The sequence below is a fragment of the Urocampus carinirostris genome, chromosome 11 (assembly GCF_059441175.1).
Source record: "Urocampus carinirostris isolate Australia breed hairy pipefish chromosome 11, RoL_Ucar_1.0, whole genome shotgun sequence".
NCBI lineage: Eukaryota > Metazoa > Chordata > Actinopteri > Syngnathiformes > Syngnathidae > Urocampus > Urocampus carinirostris.
In genome coordinates, this window is record NC_142359.1 from 28,228,549 (window position 1) to 28,245,306 (window position 16,758).

General features: G+C 39.7%; 1 protein-coding gene across 1 annotated transcript in view; it reads left to right on the plus strand.

The window, feature by feature from the left end:
* LOC148356998 (phospholipid-transporting ATPase ABCA1) overlaps positions 1–16,758 on the plus strand; it is a 181,764-nt gene that overhangs the window by 22,891 nt on the left and 142,115 nt on the right. The window contains exons 8-14 of the mRNA XM_088347477.1: positions 2,296–2,382; positions 2,459–2,648; positions 6,843–6,982; positions 8,049–8,165; positions 10,876–11,073; positions 13,211–13,416; positions 14,725–14,901. Coding sequence (XP_088203603.1) covers positions 2,296–2,382; positions 2,459–2,648; positions 6,843–6,982; positions 8,049–8,165; positions 10,876–11,073; positions 13,211–13,416; positions 14,725–14,901 — 1,115 coding nt within the window. The remainder of the gene's footprint in view (positions 1–2,295; positions 2,383–2,458; positions 2,649–6,842; positions 6,983–8,048; positions 8,166–10,875; positions 11,074–13,210; positions 13,417–14,724; positions 14,902–16,758) is intronic.

A 16,758-nucleotide genomic window follows, 5' to 3' on the forward strand; every position in this document is an offset into this window, starting at 1 on the left:
TGGGGATGTGACTCGATCATTTTAGACCAAATCTTGCGTATTCATTGATAGGGATAGTGTAATTACATAACACCCATTTCAGTTGCAAAATCATAGTGAAAAGTAACACTTAAAGTTAAACAAAACATGTATCCCAAATCAATTGACGAAGTACTAAAGCAAACACATTACCTGGTGTATGGATCCGGTCTAAAAAAAACAATATGGCATTGCCAACACTTGCAAGGAGAAACAAGACTAAACAATTGTCTGACAAGATATTGTCCTAAAATAGAGCCAGACAAGACAATGGTCAGACAAGATAAGAAAAGGGTCCAGCAAGACAATTGCTTAAGGGACAAGACAATGACTAGGACAGTGAATGGCTCGACAAGAAAAGACAAGACAATGGCCCGACAAGACCTTGGCCCAAAAAGGGCAACACAAGACAAGACAATGGTCCAACAAGACAGGTCAAGTAAGGGCCTGACAAGACAGTTGTTCAAAAATACAAGACGATCGAATGATGGCAATTAACAACCACAGCCTGAATAAAAGGACAAGCGAGCGTGGGTCAGACTTTATCACCGAGCTGGCTGGAGCAAGCAAACGTTATCAAATTGGCTTTTTTGTTTTGTAGCCCTTGTCTTTTCTCAAAAGTTTCAGCAATTTGCTCAACTGCTGGGGGTCGCCCCCAGACTTGTAATGACAAGTTTGCATTTGAGGGTTGACTTTGGGCAGTTTTTTTTCGTTAAATGTTAGACTTAACACGGAAAAATTGTTTATAGTTATCAATATGGATGTTACCAAATAATTGTGCACTAGTAGTAACATTCAAATCTCAAGTATTCATCAATACCGATATTGGCACAAATATGTAGTGCAAAATAACAAACACAACTCTAAAAAACCCTATTTCCAAAATTAAGTGACAAAGTATTAAAACAAGAAACACCTAAAGACCTGGTCTCAAAAAAGTCCCTTGGCACTGAAAGAAACATGGAAGCAGACGAAAAAACAACCAAGTAAGATAAGACAATTGCCTGACAGGAAAGGCAATGACCTTGGCAAGTCAATGGCCAAGAAAAGACAAAAAAAATGGTCCGACAAGACAAAACAATGCCCTGACAAGACAATCGGCCAACAACACAAGACAGTTGCCAGACAAAATAAACCAATGGCCCAACAAGACCAAACCCCAATAAGACAAAAGCCCAATAAGACAAAGGCCCGACAAGACATTGGCCTATAAATGGCCAGACAAGTCAATTGCCTAAAAACAAAATACTTGCCTGACAAGATCATGGCCGACAAGACAGTGCTCCAAAAAGTCCAAACAAGACTTTACAATGGCCCGAAAAGACAAAAGCCCGACAGGACAAAGGCTCGATAAAACATTGGGACACTTAGGGCATAACAAGACCAGACAATGGCCGGACAAGACAAGACCAAATAATCGCCTGACAAGACTTTTGCCTCAACAATACAATGGCCTGACCGGAGAACACAAGACCATAATCCGAGACATGGGCCCAAAAAGGGTCACACAAGACAATAGAATGGCTGGACGACACATCTGCCAATAAAGGGCCAAGCAAGACGGCACCCCACAAGACAAGACAATGCCTCGACAAGATAAAGCAATGTCCCTACGAGACAAAACAAAACTGTGTGCTCATAAGACAAGACATAGGCCCAACAAGGCAATGGCCCAACACAACAATACAAAGGCCAAGACCTAACAAGACAAACTGTTGGCACGAGAAGAAATTACAAGAAATGGCCTGACAAGACAACGGCCGGACAAGATTTGCCCATCAAGACAAGGGCTCAAACACAACAAGACAAAACAATGGGCTGACAAGACCTGAAAAAAACCTTCAACCAAATACAAACTTGACCAACAAGAAAAATGGTCAATGCACACAATGTCGATTGAGGCCAAAACCAAATAGGCGTAGAAGAAAACAGAGGTGGACAAGCTAAAACTTAACAACTCAAAGACACACATGAACACAAAACAAAAACAAATAAACAACCCTCGACTCTGAAAAAAGTATCACTGAAGTTTTTAAAGAAAGTCTGTAACATCTGAACAAAAATGTTTCCTTATTATTGCATTCACTTGTTGGCATTTTACCATCATTTCAGATCTTTATTAATAAATGGCCACTAGTAGGCAGCGTTTGAAAAGTCTGCTACCAGCATCGATACCCAATATCGGCATTATAAACCTGAGTGTCCTCAAGGGTTCTGTTTCAGATCATTTTTCAGTTCTTTAATACTCAACAACATACATATATTATATTTCTCCAGCTGCCGTCAGCTTTGAATCCGGACACTGTCAAAGTGACGACGCTGTTAGCAAGAACCACAGCAAACGCTCTCCCACTCATCCAAGGGGTGAGTCTTCCCCTCACATAGGAGATCTCTTATTCATACCGTCGTATCTGAGTTTTTTCACCCCTTTTGCAAGCAGGTGAGCCGTTTGCAAGAGTCCATGATTTCGGCCGGGTCGCTGGATTTCCAAAGGGACGTGATTGGCAGCGTCAATATGTTTCTGTGCGGAAAGCGGCTTGACTCCAATTCCACAAATGTGACCCTGGCTTCCCTGTCGCTCAAAGGAGTGTTTAGCGAGCAGTCAATCTTCGGAAGGCGCAATACTTCCAGTAAGCCTCCTCCGTAATATTTGAAAAATATCATCAGCATTTTTTAGCCTGACCAGTCAACAGGAGCACTATGTTTTAAAGTTTAACTTTGAGGATTTTTCCAAATTACATTTAGATGAGCAAAAAAAAAATCATTACTTTATGTATGATATTATATGATATCTATCTATCTATCTATCTATCTATCTATCTATCTATCTATCTATCTATCTATCTATCTATCTATCTATCTATCTATCTATCTATCTATCTATCTTTCTATCTATCTATCTATCTATCTATCTATCTATCTATCTATCTATCTATCTATCTATCTATCTATCTATCTATCTATCTATCTATCTATCTATCTATCTATCTATCTATCTATCTATCTATCTATCTATCTATCTATCTATCTATCTATCTATCTATCTATCTATCTATACAAACTGGATTTTTGTTCAACAAAAGCCTCGCACTCTACAGCAATTGCCTGAGGCGGATGAAGCCTCGTTCTATATTTCAGACACATTTTTTTCTACCTCATCCTAACGTCAGAGCACTAAATGTGCCATCGGCGTTGTAGTCGGCCAGTTTAATTCCATAAGATCCCGAATTAGATCTACCATCGGATGTTTCATTAAACCTTTTCACTACGAAAGAGCGCTGCGCAATTAGATTTTAATAAGATGCTGTCATTCCCTGAGAAATCAAAGTTGCTTGGCAAAGGAGATAAACAGCAAATAAGCACAGACAAAATAATTACTAGCATATCTGTTAGCATGCTAATGAATTTTGCCTCATTTGTCGCTCTGAATTAGTATTCTTCTTTTTGTCATTGATAAGAACTTAGAAAAGTAACTGGAAACTATAATAATTAGGGCATTATACAGCTATCTTTTGTAATTCCATCTCTTGAAGAATAGAATTATTGCAGCAGTGTTTTATTGACAAAACATTCCACAGCAAGACAATATTAAATTGTGTTCAAATAATCGTCAATCAAGAAATTCATATTACTTTTATCTAACATGAGCCATCTCTCTGCTACTTGGACCCCTCGGGCTGCTTTAATGACTCCCTCAACTTCCTTCAGGTTTGACTTTAACACCTTGAATTGTTGGTGGGTCAGGGCTGATAAGAGCTTTGTTGGAACCTAGCTCTTATTCTCTCAGTTTTCTGGTTATTGTATTGCGAAGGAAGTGATTCACCATTTCTCCTGAGCATTCAAGCCGGCCACTGTGCTTGTCCCCAAGCAACCGCTTAAAAATGGAAGGGGATTGGCAATGAAGGCGGCCCGCTTCCCTGCTCACTCACTTACCCGTCTCCTGTGCCATTCTGTTTTGAGTGGAGTTGTCAATTAGCCGCAGGATGATGTACAGTTCTGCCAACGCTTGTTTCTTCTGTGTCACACCAGGTCCAGGACCTGTGCATTGTAACTCATTCTCCTGCTCCAAACATTTCCTTCTGGCCTCATGGATTTTTAGGTAGCGGTTGATTTTGCACGGCTTGCCGCAGATACATATCAATAGTAGTCTGTCAGTTTGCAGGGCATATCCTTGTGTCCTTCTGATTGTATATCATATTCCCATCCCCCCACCCAGGATCTCCTGGGGGTATTTCTCTTTGGGGATTTATGTAGCTCGTCGGGATTCCTTTTCATCAAAGATACACAAAAGATCGACGGTATCATGCAAAAAATATTTTTGTCGGTGCCGAACGATTTGGCACCGTGAAGATTTAGCGTATCAAATGGGTTTGCTTGAAGCTTCTCATCCAAAAATGTATCATGCACGGCCATGGCCAGCTAATAATTAGAAGCTCATCTTGGTGGGCCGCAATTCCACAAAGTGGCATCTGTTCCCCGCCTTTGATGGGAACAGCTGGCCGGGGTCCGGTTAGAGGGCGGCCATTAGCTCTTCTTTTGAGCCGACCTCCCAGCAGCACCTGGGAGAGGCGTTGAGCGGGAGGCGAGCAGGAGGGCTTGCGTTTAATTGCGCTAAAAAGGCCTGCTAACATCTCCCCTTGAGGGGCATGGCGGCAAAAAGTCAGTAGGAAAAAAAAATCAACCCACGGAAAAAAAAAGATTGTACTTTGGAGAAGTTCTCTCCGATTGGAATGCAATCCTATTTATGTTTCAAAATACAGTGATACCGCTGTAAAAACAATTACTCAATTCAAATCACACATTCTAATAATTATTCTTGTTATTTAGCTATATTATTCAAACTTATTTTCTTGTCAAACAGGAAACATCAAACGAGCTAAAACGTGTTAATAATTACTTAAGTAAAATCACACATTTTAAGAATGAGTCTTCTTATTTTACTTTATTTTTAAACTTATTTTTTCTTTGCCAGCAGCAAATCTTAAAATCACTACAAAATCTTGTTTTAAGCACATGAAACAAAAATCATCAAGAAATGCTACTAGTGATGTGTTTGACACACGAAGATCGATCCTGCGGAGATTGCTGGCTGGTGAGAACGAATTACTTTGTAAGCTGGTGAAGATGAGCACTCGAGAAAGCGCTAGCGTTTTGGAATGGCGAGCTTGTAGAGCAAGTAGGGTAAGCGTGGACCTGGAGGCACTTGATGCTGGAGATCATTGAAGTGCAGCAGCTGCTTTTCGCTTCACACGCTCGCGGCTTACCCAACCTGTTTTTTTTTTTATATACTGCAGGCAGTTGAGTTAAATTAATAATGACTCAGATACTGCTGCTTGCTATTCTCACAGTATATTCACTTTTAAAAATGTGTATTTATACGTGAAAAATGTATTCAGTGAACCTTTACTTTAATGCACTTTACTTTTCACTGGCTACCTAAATGATTTGGATTGTTTATTGCATTAGCTAAACCAAGTCAAGTCAAGTCAAGTCATTTTTATTTGTATAGCCCTTAATCACAAATAGTCTCAAAGGGCTTCACAAGTTATTACAAATAAGAAGTTTAGGTTATTCGAATGCTATAGAGTAGAAGTGAGTTGTATAAAAGTCAAAATGGAAGGAAGGGCCAAATAAGAAAATGAAGCTATGTGCCGAGAGCAGGAATGATAGAATGTTGAAATTATGGATATAGTCTAGAGGTAAGATATTTAGTCCGAGCCCCACTAGAAAGTCGGTCCGGGCCTAAAAAGTCAATCATTACATTCTGGTTTTGGCCAGGCTTCTTTTTTGCTGACTTACTTATTTCTTTCGTTCTTTCTTTCTTTTTCTTTTTGGATTCAATCCTTCTACCCGCACCCGCATCGCCATGCTCAGCTGTGCTGATATAGCAAGAGCTGGCAATGTCTTCTAGGCTGGGCAGGGGGCAGCTCGTAAATCTTTTGGGTGGTGTTTATGATCTTGCAATGCTTTCCTCTCCGCTGCAAAGCACCCCGCGTATAACCCAGGTTGGTTCTCCTGAGCACTGTCAGCAAGGGCAGTCACTGCTGGGCCTTCTTTATCGCCGCAGCGGTGTTGGAGATCCGCACCCCAAGAAATCGGTTGATGTGGACCCTTTCCTCGCTGTCTCCGTTGATGTGAAGCGGGACTGGGTCTCTTCTGCCCTTCCTAAAGTTTAGAATTATCTCTTTTGTTTTTCTGGTGCTCATTGGGAGGTTGTCCAACAAACACCACGCTGTTGTTGTTTCTTTTTACCTTATCCCTGTAGTCTGACTCTTTTTTTTCCCCTGACATAAGTCCGACCAAGGTGGTGTCTTCAGCAAACTATTGGAGGCATGGGTCGGGGTTCAGGTGGATGTATAGAGAGTGAAGAGCAGGGGACTCAATAACCACTGTTAAGGAGAACCGGTGCCTACTGTAGTGTGATTGTGAAGGAGCAATGGTTTTCAAGCTTGACCGATTGTGGAGGATCTGTTAGGAAGTCCTTTATCCACTGAGAGATGAATGTGGAGAGGCTTAGATGCAGCAGTTTTTGCATCAGGATCCATGGGATGATGTTTTTAGAGGCTGAGCTGAAGTCCAAGAAGAGCAGCACATAACTCCCTTGGTGCTTCATGTGGCTCAGCGCAGAGTGAAGTGCTATGGTGATGTCCTCCTGCATTGTGTCGCGTTGATCTCCAGGTTTCCTTGTATGGACTTAATTTCATTTTATTTGGCTTCAGTCCATCAGCCCTTATTCTTTTCAGGTGCCTGATGAAACTATAAAGTTGCAAGAAATTTAAAATAAATGAAAAAAATTAAATTTTGTCTCACCTTGGCTTTTGTAGGTTCTTTTTGTCAGACTTTAATCGAGATGTTGGAGACAACTTCTGAGCTCCGCTACATCTGGCGGACCTTCAAGTTTTTTTTTCAAGGAAAAGTCCTTTTCACACCTGATAGCCCGGCAACACGACTCATAGTCAAAGAGGTGAGAAACATGCGTGTAGCGGTGAAACGAGTCACGGAGTAGTGTGATAGCAAAAGGAGAAAAGGGATTTGTTTTTTTCTTTGATCTTTTTATTGGGAGACAGTCAACTGTTTTGCACCAACAACAGCTCAAGCTAGTGAGATAACAAGTTATTCCTGGTGCAGATGAATTGACTAATACTCACCACTAATATCTAGGGAACACTTTCTTAAAAGGACGGTGTGTATAATTTAGCAACTCGCAGTAGTAATTTAAAACTTCATTTATTATTACAAACGTTATCATATATATGTCCATCCATCCATTGATTATCTGCACCGCTTATCCTTAGTAGGATCGCTATTTCCGTTGCAGTACAAAAAGCAACATCTAATTTTCAAATAGTTCACACAGTCCCTTTAAAATTACATTCCATTACTAATTAAGGATGTTTTTAAGGATGCTACTACTATGAGCTATTTTTTTGCAGCTGACAAAGCCGCCTAGTAAGGAAAAACCGAAGGTTGCAAAGCACCATTAAAAATAGATAAAGGGACAGTGGAAGTTAGTTTATTGTGTAGTGCAACCGAAAATGAATGCTTAAAAAGTAAAAAGAAGAATACAAACTATGGAAACTCAGTCACCAAACTGCAGTTTTTTTCTCTTTTTTTTCTTTTGGGACACCTGTAGCAGCAAGATGGTGGACAATTAGGTCAGCTCCCTCTAGGTGAGGTCCATGTAATATAATATAAATGCAAATTTCTCAACCCATGTGTATTTGAAAAAAAAAATGCACGTTAATTTGATAGTTCATGTAATTTTGTTGTTTTAAAACAATTTTGTTTTTTTAAACGATTCAATTGATTTCACTACAAGCCGGCGCTAAATATTACACACCGTCATCTCAAAGGGCAGTTAATAGGTAAAGATGACTTCTGATTTTGCTGGCCCCAGTTTGACACAATCAATGTAATGCTGATGAACTTTGTAAAATGAGAAGAAATAAAGTTTGAATTTATATTTAAAAAATTAATAATCGTGACCGACCTGTTCAGTGTAGCTTTGTTGTTGTTGTTTTGTTTATCAGGCTAACAGCACCTTCAGCACCCTAGCGATGCTCAAAGAAATAGTCAATGCTTGGGACCAACTGGGTCCACAAGTTTGGGATTTTCTTCAGGGCAGCCCGCAAGTCAACGCTATACGGGTAAGATTGATTTATGTTGACACCGGATGTTTATTTCAATCAATCACCAGTGAGAACATTTGGACAGAGCTTTTTATTGACAGTCGACAGAAAATAACAGACGCCCAACATTAAGGGTAACACATAATCTTGTTGGATATTTTGCTTGTAGCAATCGTTGACTCGGTATAATGGATCACGGCCGCACAGATGCTGTTCTTTTAAGTAAAAATAACTTTAAAAATAGGGCATGCATGCAGGACAGGAATCCCACTGCCATCAATAGTTAACTAGGGGTAATGGATCTCCGCCACAACTGTGCGTTGCACCAGAGCAGCACACTTCCTGACTAAAAGGCCTTCTGTTGGTCTATGCTTGCAGAAATATGGCATTGGAAGAAATAGAGTGCGGGCGCACAAGTGCAATTCACTTTTTGGATGAAAGAATGACAAAAACGAGCTGCCTGGCCTGACAAAAATGTGCGCTGCTATCCCCAATCGCATATTACTGGGGTTAATGAATCACTGAATATTTTTCAACCCAAGATGCACTGAAGTCGTGAACTGAAGTCGCAATAGCCTGGGATTGAAGTAATTTATAACAGGAGCAAAACCTCTAAATCTAAATTTGACCATTTAGAAAATTATCAAACACACTACAGTTCCCTTTCGGTATCATTTGATTCATTGTCCAGTTGCAAGGAATCTTTTATAATAATTAGAAGGGAAAATTTGCTAAAAAATCATGGCAACCAATGGCAACATCAATTGACTGAGATTTGCTTAGGGTCAAGTCACAATAACCGCAAGTAAGGGTTTGTGTATTAATAACTGCGGCAGGTCGGGTTATGCCACCACCAGAAAGACAATTTGGATGTCACTCGAACAGGGAAACAACTTCCCGACCTGTGTTCACTCAGTTTTTTTAGTGCCTCTATTTTACGGTATCTCTTTGTCCAGCTCCGGATCTTAGATGGACCTGCCGGCCCCGGTAATTGGTCCATCAAAACTAAAACATGTCTGCGACCTTGAAAGACCTCGACCGGCGATGACGAAAACACACTCCGAGCCGGTGGCCTGGTAGCACCTGCTGGTGGCGGTGCTGGCGAAGAAAATGAAGACAAAGGAGGAATACCGGCCCATTTGTGTAAAGGTTAGGGCTAGGGTAATGAATACCGCGGCTATGCGGAGCGGCCCATGTCTGCTTTCTTCCAGCTGCCTATAAGCTCATTTGGAGTGACACTAGAGTAATGTCGGTGTCAAGGAAATACTGCAAGAGAGAGAAGGGGAGGGAGGGAAAGGGATAGAGGTGGAGGCAAAGTGTCCATGTCCTTTACTTCTATAGATAATCCCCTCTGCCAGGATGAAAATTATCCCGTACTTATCCATAATTACTTCCATCACTCTGTTGCCATACTGAACAGGAGGCTTGAAAACTCTCCCGGGCAATGTGTACATATCATAACTGAAAAAGCTGACGTTCTTAAACAGTTGTGATCCTGACAATCCATTGACTGGGCCTTGTCGGTTAAACGTTCGTGAAATTATCGGAACAAGGTGAGACTAGTTTTTCTAAAGAAAGTAGTTTTGGATCATGGGGCCATTCAAAATGGCTACTATCACAGATATAGATACCAACTACAAAGACAAGCCCATATTGTGCCTTTTACTATCGTGCAGAAGGGGGAGATAAAATCAGGGCTGCCTCGACCATTATAGGGAACTCCTAGGGACTGAACAATTACTCCAATGATACCGAAAGGGAACTGTAGCGTGTTCGCTAGATAACTTTCCCCACTATTCAGTTACGATTCTGCTGGATTTGTGAGTGAAAAAAGATAAATATCGTGAGTACATATTTCCGTATTCATAAGAGTATTTGGCGCATTTCTTTTTACCTAAAAAAGGAATTCAAAATTTGGGTAGTTGTTATCACGCACTCTAATTCTACCAGCAAAACAGAATCTGTCACAAGAATATTAAAAAAACAAACAAATAAACGTGCTTGTTTGAAGTCGGAAGTGACAAACTTTACCAAAATGTAAATCTAATGCATTTGATGGAGGACTTTATGCACGCACAAAGACACAGTCTTACTTCAAGATGAAACCTAAAATGATAACAGAAGACACAGTAGAATTGACAATGAAAGTCACAAATGCAGTGATCCGTTCCAGTGTTCTGTCCACGCAGTCAATGTAACGTCTTGGGAGGATTAGGGTCAGGTGGGTGGGGATTGTGCTCCAAAACTGGTTGACACCGTCTGGGGTAATATGCGCAATATGGCCTTGCGTACGCTACACTTTAAAAAATACGGTAAATATTGAATATAGTAATGTCACCCCTGTTATAAATTGTATGAATAACGTTGGCATAAGAAAACTTATTTATCCACCCTTAAGGGTGTTTGAAATGTACTCAGACCTCACTGCGGTATTTTGTATTTAGAGCGATGCGTTGTAGAAAAGAGCAGCTCGCCGTTATCTGTTTTGGACAATGTGTATAATTTAGCAACTCGCAGCCACACATGTGACACAATTTGGCAAAGAAGTACCAAAATTATGAAACATATTCGATACTCTATATCCTTGGCCTCACGCGAGTCCACTCCAAATTTTGTCACGCCGCACATCTAATGCCAAGGGAAAAATGTCGATTGCCAGTGGCACCAGGTGTACGTGGGGCTATAAGTACGATAAGAAGTCGACTGTAAACATACTTTTGGTCCTCAGACTTTGTTGTCCAGTCCGATTTTTTCCACCGTCCTGGACCAGCAACTCAACGGCACCGACTGGACAGCCACTCTGCTCTCCAACTTTCTCTACAACGGCCTGCCGGAGGATCGACCTGCTGGGATGCCCAATCGAGATTGGCGTGACCTCTTTAACACCACCACCCAGATTCTTCGCCTCCTTTCAGATTTTCTCGGTGTACGTACCTATCATGCAGTGGCTTTTATTTAGGTACTACAGATGCTGTTTATTCAGATCTCTAGAAAGCTCTTTTCACTCATTTCTTTGTGGTGAGAATCCTCGCTGTTTGTCAAGTTTTAATGGCGTAGAGTAAAGTGCGAACACACTCTCGCAGTTGACGTATTGATCCATGGCACAGTTTGCGGCGGGGAACCATTTTCTCGACTCGGTGTGATCAAACACGTGAGGAAGATGAATCTTGCTCACAATTCAAAGTCAGGTGTGTCGATTGCTGCTTTTCCTGGATTTATTTACTCAACCTTCAAAAGTTTGTCAATGGGAAATTTCTGAAAACTATTGGAAAAACACCTTAACTTGCACTGGAATACATTGGTACTTGACCATCATCCACTCAGGATTGATTCTTGATGACCAATTTGTTAGAGTACCAAACCCTTTTCAATCATATTTATTTTCATATGTTCCTTTGCATTCCAAAATATCCCCAAAAGTAAAAGAAACTTGCACCTAGACAACAATAATTATTTACATGTGTAAATAATATTAAATAAACAGTAAAAACAAAATGTTTAAACAATTTTAAAGCATTGACTGTAATTTTTAACAGCTGATCGATGGCAGACACCTGTAGGCAAATCTCATATTCAGCAATAATTTCCTCCTTCTACCTGTTCCTTGTTCTTTCTGTATTCCTCTTTTCCAAGCCATTATCACTAACTTTCTTGGGGCCCTAAAAAGGCAATAAATGCACTAAATCGCAATCAATTCTCAACATGTGTTGTTAGACTGAAGATCTTTCTTGAAATGATGCTTCTCAGCCAGGGGAGAGTAGCCAAGATGGCCGCTCATATCACCTGGCCATGCGTTAAGCCGTGTCGGGGTTTTTAATCGAGCTTAGATTTTTCATTAAAATACCACAGCAAAAGTGACTCGAATTATTTGGTTCAGCACGGATTCAGTCAAATAGTTGTTCTAGTATGGAGTAGTGAGTTGTGAGGTAGGTAGGCTGATGAAAGTCTTTAAAGGAGCTATACAGAAATTTGCATTTTTTTACTCGCTGCCGCCATCTCCTGACTTGTGTCATCATTGTAGCTTCGGTTAGCTCATTTATTATGCGCGTGCAAATAATTGCATTTCATTCGCGACGTCTTTTATTTATGTTTTTGTGGATTTGGGTCAGCCACTTTCAAGATACATTTTCAAAACAGTATACACTCAAAAAACATAAGTCAAAATAACCCAAAGAGAGGCCAAAATAGAATTCTATTACTTGGAATTAATTAATCATACTTTCTCTGTATGCAAAATAACGTTTTGAGGATTTTGTGAACAAAATTGGACTTGAAAAGCCCCTTTTGAGTTTGTTTCGTTTTGTGACTCAATATTTTACTTAAAATAATAATGACCTAGTTTTTGAGTGGATTATAATCTATTTTGGAGGATTATATGTTAAAGTATAATCCAGTTAATCTTTTTTTTCTACAAAAGAAACATATTTTCTTAAAGGTTTATTCTTTTCTTTCCCCTAATTACTAACTTTTTCTGAGCCCTATTATTAGCTAAAAATCTCCAGTAAACCACACAAAATCATAAAGCAATTCTCAACCAAGCTGTTGGAGCCGAGATGGCAGCCAATCTCTTGTTGCCAGCTTCGAGGTTTCAAGTTCTAATTTTTTTGTTCAAATACCGTGGCTAAAATAGCTAATGTTTGTGTTATTTTATAAGTAAATAAGAATCTTTAAAATAAACACAATTATCCAATAACAGTCCTACTGTACCTCCAGGCAAAGGTTAGTTAGCAGACTCGCTACACCATTTATGTAACTGACACTCTTTTCATTAAAATAATTAATAAATTGTTTTTTTACCTTCCCCTTATCACTAAATTTCATGGGAACCATTATTTTCACAAAAAATGTGATAAATACAACTAATTCACAATAAATTCTCAAAAAGTATTGACAACCTCTTGAAATGATGCTAACTGAATGGGATAAGTAGCCAAGATGGCCGCTTATCTGACTTCATCTATACTTACCTTTGTCTGGGTTCTCTTTTTTTCATTCAAGCACCCATTTTGTTCGAATGTAGAGTCGTTCGGCAACCAAGGTACTACACTATTCTTTTCTTACAGTGCCTGGACCTTAACAAGTTTCAAGCTGCCCCCAGCGAAAACAACCTTGTGAGCAAAGCACTGGCGCTCCTAGAGAACAACACTTTTTGGGCCGGTGTAGTTTTTGAAAATATTCCACACAACGCAAGCCGACTTCCTTCCCACATCCAATACAAAATCCGCATGGACATCGAAGAGGTGGAGCGCACCAACAAAAAAAAAGAACGGTACGTATTGCGGCACTATAATCGTATTGTTTGCAGTGTTGAGCGTATTGATTAAAAAACAGTAATTAGTTACAGTCACTAGTTACTCCACTAGATAGTAACTCGGTTAACCGCACTCCACCCCTAAGATTACTTATGCCAAAATGTAGCACGTTACTTCGAACGTAACTATATAGTAACAAATTACCGTTTAAACTTACATTGAAGTCGACCCCCTAAAACTGCTTCACAAAAGCCAAATTATGAATGAAATGAAAAACAACTTCTTTATCAACCCGTGGAAGCAAGGAAACCTTCATATTGCTTGGCTTGTGCAATATTCAGAGTTTGCAAAGGAAGAACTTAAAAGAGATACTCCATATCCATTTTGTCTCAGGGTATCAAACCCAAACCACTCAAAGATTTCCTTTTCTATTTCTGGGTACTGCCCAACACATTTCTTTGTTTTATCCAGGAATGGTGTGTATTAAAAATACTTTTACAAACATAACACACTTCTACAGTAAATTTTGTGCTTACATTTGCATTGATTGACATGGTTTGTACATCAAATTTTGTACGAGGTAAAAAAAAAATAGACCAAGCTTGTCTTGTCCATTTCCATAATCACCAACACCACCATTTTGATGTGTTATACTACCACTTTATTTTATTTTATTTAAAAAAATATCTAGATTTTTTTTTTTTAAGAAAAATCTTGACTCTGGATGAGTATTATCGTCTATGGCTGCATTATCTTGAAGTAACACTAGGTTCCTGTGTGTGAATAAACTGCTCCACAGATCGCATGAGATTTCTGTTTAGGTTATAATTTGACACTTCTGGTTTTAATCAAGCAGATTTTCTGGCGACTGATTGTGATTCACGCTTACAAATAGAGTACAGAATCTACTGCTTTCTAATGTTTAGTGCTCTAATCTAGATCATCTTCTGTCACTAATAGCAGATGACAACATCATCGTAGAAAGAACAATTTTGTTACGATATTCTACATAGTCTGTCTTTCTGTGAGTAAGGAAGTGCCGTGTTGTGTTTGTAAGGTTTATTATCACTTAAAAGGGAAACTGGAATCATTAATGAGGGGGAGAAATAGGAAAAAGTTTACACCCAAACAATTCCCCATATTATCTTCGGCCGTACGGCGTTTACGATCTCCAGTGTTAAAAAAAGCTCAATACGTAAAACAAAATCGTAAATTTGAGTGCTACTGTCACTTTTTGTCGGGCCGAAAAAAAGCCCTGAGGCGGCTCACCCGACATCGACTTGGCCTTTGCCAGCACCGATGACAATGTGTCTGCTTTTAATAAGGTCATGGTCTCCGGGGGCCCGGGACAACTCTTTTAATGACCTTCGCTATATCCGGGGAGGCTTCGCTTACCTGCAGGACATGATGGAGCATGGCGTCATACGAGCGCAAACGTCGCCCGACCGACTCCTCGGCGTTTACGCTCAGCAAATGCCGTACCCTTGCTACGTGGATGACAGGTGAGTGCTCTTATTTTATTTTTTCTGGTAGTACAAAGTAAAAAACATCTCCCCACACGGGGGACCTTCAACAAAATGTCCTTCATTTGTCCAAACCTATTATGGAACAAAAACAGATTGTATCTAAAATGACTGAAACAAAATTGAGGAGTGACCACTGTGACAGAATCATATGTGACCTGGTTAGTGCTGCTGTTTTGATGAGCTAAATCATTTTATAATGATTTAAATGCATAAGCTTAGGATATAATGGACTATAGCATTACAGTGATACCTCTGTAGGTGACCAATATGTGTGAAGGATTGGTGTTCAACTGACAGTGTGTAATATTTGACCACAAGATGTCGCTGTATTGTATGGTGCACCAGAAAAAAGGGTGCTACAAAGAACAAGTAAGAATAAAAACTGCAGAGGCACAAAGTCACCAAAATGCAACATTTACTGTGTCATTTTATTGCCTAACCCTTTGTTAAGAAAGATAAAAAGAAAAGAATAAATATCAAGAAAGAAAAATAAAGAAAAAAGTAAATCTTCAAAGAAAACAGGAAACTGTAGGGAAAATGAAAAAGGGAAAAAAAGAAAGGGACAGAAAAAAAAAAAAAAAAAATATATATATATATAGCAGCCATATCCCCCTATTGGGAGGTGGCTAGAGTCATTTCTGACTCTTTTTGGGAGATTGATACAGAGGAGGGGATTCCCAGCCCCCTCGCTCAACCCAACTGAGGTGTTGGGAGTCATTAGGTGACCAAACCCCCCTAATACTGAACGCCAAGCAGGGAGGCAACGGGTACCAATGTTTAAGTCTTAGGTATGACTCGGCCGAGGCTTGAACCACAACCTCCCAGTCTCGGGGCGGGCACCATAACCTCAGGGCCACTGAGCTGGACAGAAAAATAACAATGAGAAAACTAAACTACAAATATAAAAGAGAAAAAAGGAAAGAAAAACTGTGAAAATTATGAGAAATACAGTAATTAAAATAGGGAAAAAATAAAATAAAAGGTAAATAAAGGATAGAAGAGAAAAAAAAGCAAGAAAATAGAATCACATGGAGAGGAATAGCAAAAAAGGGAATTAGAGAATAAGGGAAAAAAAACAAGAAAAAAGAAAGAGGGGAAAAAAACAGTATTCATTTTATCAATTTGTACGCATTCCAAATCACCCAGATTATTATTACAAAGTGTACTTAAAAGATGATATTTTTTACCGGCATACATAATAAAGGTGGAACCTTGAAACCATATTCCTAACTTTAACTATTTATTTTTCATTTTTTATGTAATAATTTATTTATTCATGTATGGCGGGCAAAATCTTTGTTCTTAAGACAACTTTCATCTAAAATATCTCGTATTGAGAGGTATAACTTTAATTTATAATTGTATTTTATTTTATATATTATATGTGTAGTGAGGGCAGCAAGTCAGCGCAGTGGTTTGCGCGTGTGCGCCACAGTTCTGAGGTCATGAGATCAAACCTTCCTGTGTAGAGTTTGCATGTTCTCCCTGTGCTTGCGTGGGTTTCCAGCGGCCACTTCGGTTTCCTCCCACATTTCAAAAACATGCATGTCAGGTTTTTGAAATGTGGTCCAAATTGTCCCTAGGTGTGAATGAGCGAGCAAATTATTTGTCCCTGTGTGCACTGCGACTAGCTAGCAACCAGTTCAGGGTTCAGCTGGGATGGGCACCAGTACCCCCGCGACCCTACTTAGGATAAGCGGTGCAGATAATGGATAGATGGATGGATTTTAAACCAGAAAAAAATGATAATGTATCAGACACATCAGCGAGGCTAGCCACATTAGCCGTTACTGCCTCAACTATTGTGCATTGCTAGTCGGGAACGCTAGCGAC